At 27.5% G+C, this 5361-nt stretch overlaps 1 protein-coding gene across 1 annotated transcript; it reads left to right on the plus strand.

The window, feature by feature from the left end:
* Window positions 1–249: 249 nt before the first annotated feature.
* LOC113377790 (FAST kinase domain-containing protein 4-like) lies at window positions 250–3253 on the plus strand. Its single transcript, XM_026618214.1, is given in 11 exon segments — window positions 250–413; window positions 496–652; window positions 725–903; window positions 905–937; window positions 1091–1327; window positions 1675–1942; window positions 2036–2166; window positions 2285–2435; window positions 2508–2741; window positions 2812–2881; window positions 3020–3253. Coding segments are annotated over 11 exon segments (1698 nt in total). The 5' UTR covers window positions 250–392; the 3' UTR covers window positions 3237–3253.
* The last annotated feature ends 2108 nt before the right edge of the window (window positions 3254–5361 follow it).

Here is a 5361-nt window from a genome sequence, read left to right on the forward strand (position 1 = left end):
TTTTTTGAGGATGACAGGAATGTTTTAGTTCAAAAAACTAAAATCATATATCTATATATATATATATTTCTTAAAATAACCATTATAGCATCGTCTTCACGGAAATTTTAAATTAGGATCCATAATTAGTTTCGGCCCGCCATCTATCGTAGAGAAGATACGTTAATATTGAATACATGCAGCCAACTACAATGGCATGACATCGTCTTGAAGTTGTTATGCAGGTTATGTCATACAGTATGAGTTTTCTCTCAAATTCAAAATCGGGTGCATTACCTTATTAAGGATTAATTTAATGAGTAAATGTGCACGAAAACAATAACAAACGCATAAAATAGTAAGAAACCATTATTTAGCGTAAACTTTCATTTCTTCTATATGTCACTCGAATAATGGTCATGTATATTTCTAAGGTTATCTTTGGTTGCACATATATTACTCAATATTAATGATCTCAATAATTACTTCATTGTTGACGTTCTGAATAATTTTAAGATGCTGCAAATTTTGAATTTGACACGTAGGGGATGCATGCGAACTGCTATTTATTCTCATTCTGCATCAACTGCAGCCACTATCATAAAACCCTCATTAGAGAAAAATGAAGCTAATAATGGTGATAGGAAAATTGAAAGTTATCAAAAGAATTCGGGTACTGAGCAACAAGGCAAATACTAAGCAATATCATTGTTTCAAGATTGATACAATTATTTTATATTAACAGGGAGTATGATTGCTGCTGCATTCGCCTCTCTTAATGATGTTGAACAAATGAGTGATAATAAAACCTCTACAAAAGAAATTCCACTTAATTCCAAGCCTATGAGAACGTTTGATAACAAAACTGTTACAGAGAAAATCAAAACTGCAACTTCTGTCAATGAACTTTTAGCAACTACAGAAAAATAATAGTGTATCACGGCAAAACGCACTAAGGGTAATGTCTTTTTGATAAAAATATTATATTAGATTATCAAAGGTTATAAACATTATTTAAAAACTGTATTATATATTTTGAGCTCATGTTATATTTGAAGTTTATCCACTTCTGACACTGTTTGATGAAAATCAAAATGGTTTATATGTACAGATTGTATCAACTCTAGCAGAATGGACAACAACAAATAAAATTAAACTCAATGAGTTCGAGTCTGATCCCAGATTTCTGAAATTATGTCGAGTAATTGGGCGAGCAAACAGTGCAGATTTGACAGATAGAAAGACTACAACCTATACTCGAGATGATTTAAACACTCTATTAGAAGTTACAGGGGATGATGAAGCTGCAAAATTAATTGCAACTATAAGTTTACCTCAGATGATCAAGGTAAAGATGAGAATATTGAAATAAATATCTTAATGAGTTATTCATTTTATGAATGTACTGACATGTTACATAAGAATTAATGTGAAGCATTACTCCCAAGGACATATATATATATATATAATATATATATATATATAATATATATATATATATATATTAACAAAGTCTAGTAATCGGGCATAATATCAATAAAAAACAAAGTTAACAATGCCCGATTACTAGACTTTGTTAATACATATGTCAACATCAAATTCAGAATCATACAATATATATATATATATATATATATATATATATATATATTATTATTATTATTATTATTATTATTATTATTATTACTATTTTAGGTAATGTCTACATTGGCCCAGCAGAAAAAAAGAAGCAAGCCTTTACTGCATGCTTTGGCATACAATATAACTCGTAATACTGATGCTTTAGATTTAAAGCAATGTGCTGACATTTTATATTCGATATCTGTATTAAATTATCCTGATCATGTACTTCTGAGCAGAGTTTGCTCAGATATTTCAGCAGGCCTGAATAACAACAAAGATAAATCAGCAGTCGTGGGCTCAATATTGACTTCATTTGGTCTTTTAAAATATAAGGACACCGGTAAAGATAATATAAAATTTGATTGCGAATATAGTAACAATTGTTCTACTAGTAATTTACCTTTTAATCTTTTATTATCTTTGAATTTTGTAGATACTTTAGAGTCTCTGAGTGAGTGGATTCTCAAATACAATGAGATCTGCAGGTCACGTGATATTTCAGTTTTAATAGTAACTTTAGCAGTCTTAAACCACAAACCTACAAATTTTGAACAATTAATGAAGGTAAATTTATTTGATGAATATACACAAATATTTTACTATTAACAAAAACATAATAATAGCACAATAATTTATAATGAAAATTTTACAAAAAGTTAAAGAGAATATATTATTATTGCAGACATTACTGCCGCACCTAACACATGCAGATCATCCAAATCCTACAGAGTGGCTTAATGTGGTTTGGTCTTTAGTTTGTTTAGACAAGTGTCCCATAGATAAAATAGAATATGTATTTAGTGATAGTTTCTATAATTTACTAAATGTTAAAAGTATGTATATTAAGCATCATTTCTATTTTAGATTTACTTAACAAAATATGTGAATTATTTACTATCTTATAGATGATTTAACATACTCTGCCAAAATGAAACTTCTGAACATCAAGGCAGCAGCTGATATATTGATGCCCGATAAGATAGAGGCTAAAATAGATATTGACAAAATTAAAGTACAGCATAAGTACTCAAATAGTAAACAAATCATGATAAACTCTGTTTTGGATGCACTGAAAAGCTTATTTGCTTCTGAACAATATTTAAGGTCTATGATAAATACTGACATGGGATTTTTGATAGGTAATTAGATTGTGAAATTACTTGAAATTGAAGTTATACTATACTATATTATAATACTATACTTCATCAGATGCCGAATGCGTTTTGGACAAAAATTGTAATCCATTGCCGCTAACAAGTAACAACAGTTCTGGAATCAGGTATATTTCTTTCAAATAAATGATGATTTATTGACAAGTTGCACATTGGCTTTAGAGCCATGTAATGTGCTATAAACAAATTATCTTTGTAAAACTATTTTGGAGCTTAACGTTAATTATTGTCACTTTATCATACAGGATAGCTATGCAAGTTCTAGATTATCACGATATGTGTCAAAACCTTCAAGAACCTCATGGAGCAGTAGCTTTGAGCAGAAGATTACTAGAAGCTCGTGGTTATAAAGTATTATGTGTACCATATACAGAATATCAACCTAGTGATAAATTAATTAAGAGGGTGCAATATCTTGAAAGTAAACTTAAACAAATAGTGAATTCTGCAAAGCAAGTATAATGTCTAATTTAAAATATGTATTATACAAACGATGTAAGTTATTATATATTATTGTGAATAATCTTTTGACAAAATTGATTGAACATAATATATTGATATATTTAAAGATCAGGTTTTGAATGTTTTATTTTTTATTGTTAGTGATTTAACATTGAAAATTGTTTCAATATATCTATATGTATTGCTATTTACAGTTCAATATTTACAAGTAGACTGAGTTAATTTAATCGGTGGTATACAGATAACTACTTCTAATACATAACTGTGCTTCAATGTTTAATGTGGCAATAGAAATATAAATCATAGAAGTGTATATATATATATATATATATATATATATATATATATATATATATATATATTAGTGTGGTTCTTGATATGGATATTTTTGAATTGCTCTCAGGTGATCAAATGGTTCCAAATCTATAAAGAAAAATATTCTCAAAAGCATTAGCTCTTAGTATTAACTTTAAGATAGTCTACACTCTAATCAAAGTCCTATGGATATAACATGGAAATAATTTCATTTGGTAATTAGAATTTTATAACTCAGCGACAAATCACACATATTCATCAAAATTTTGAGAATAACATTGTATTTGCTACTAATTTTGATTATAAATAAAAATTTTACAACAGAAATTTGATATAATTTATAAATTATGTATTTACATTTATATATAATAAAATACATTTACATTTATATATTATAAAATAATTACACTTTGAGTTCGAATGACTCTTAAGCCAATAGATTTAACCAGAAATTATAAGAAACTTTTTTTGGAAAGCGTCAAGTTCTCAATATAACATGATACGAATTGTTATTTTCATTTGTTTGTTGTTGAGTTATAAAATTCTGAAGAACAAATGGAATTTTTCTATGTTATTTGCATAAGAAACTTTGGTTGGAGTGTAGACTATCTTAAAGTTAATATCAAGATAAAACTTTAAGAATTTTTTTTTCATCAATTTGGAAGCGATTGAGCCTCTGGGAGCAAAGATATTCAAAAATATTCATATTAAGGATCGCCCTAATATATATTTTGATGAGTTATTTTCATTCGGGCAGTTACACCAAGTAAAAAAAACTAAAGCAGTTGAAAAAAAGTGTTTTTTAACCATACGTTTCAGTTTGGTCAGGACCCTCATTCAGTGGAACAAAGAGAATTAATTACACAAAAATACACTATACTTTTACACAGTATTAAACCAAGCTATTAGTAATTGGAACATTTAAAACTAAATAATTTATTTATTTATTTATTTATTTATTTATTCATAAGCAAGCCGTAATCAATAATAATAGATATTATTTCAGGCTAATAACATATATATATGTTGACAATTTTTTTTGTTACACTCTAGTATGTACATAGTTATTTGCGTCTAAATACTGAATTTTCTGAATTACTGAAGTTTCAGTATTTAGTTATCACTAAATGATGGTCTCGACGAAGACCGAAACATTTGGTTAAATAAAGATTTTTTACAACTGCTTTAGTTCTTTTACTAGGCGTTACTGCCCGAATCAAAATAACTCATCAAATTATTATATATCAACATCAAATTGAGATACTTTAATATATATATATATATATATATATATATATATATATATATATATATATAATAAATATATGCAATTAAATTTTATCATGATTATATTCGTGTTATGATTAGTTTCCAACACTTAAAATAACAAAATATGTTCTAAGGAGACTGACTTGTTACTATCTGCAATTGTATTTCATGAGTCAAAATTGTTGTAAACACTTCAAAATATAAACATCAACTGAGCCATTGTACTAAGTGATGTACAAGACAAATGATATGAACCAAAATTGCTACCACCATTAGAAGACAAAATTTTTCTTACTACCAAACTGTGAGTAACAAATAAGAAAAACTTTAACTCCTGCCAAGTTTGTAGTTGCCTTAGTTTAGGCAAACTTACAGCTATATTCACATTGTGCAGCTAACCTTCAACATGAAAAAATATTGAGGAATGAATCATTTACAGGACATCAAATCCATTACTTAAAGTTGTGATATGAGCAACTACAAGGCTGCGATGTATGTATGTGATTCAATTCATCATATCAAACTTATTCTAATCATGTGA

Source organism: Ctenocephalides felis, unplaced genomic scaffold (assembly GCF_003426905.1).
Source record: "Ctenocephalides felis isolate EL2017-DRISC unplaced genomic scaffold, ASM342690v1 CF-g0.4_SCAFFOLD_01886, whole genome shotgun sequence".
Classification (NCBI taxonomy): domain Eukaryota; kingdom Metazoa; phylum Arthropoda; class Insecta; order Siphonaptera; family Pulicidae; genus Ctenocephalides; species Ctenocephalides felis.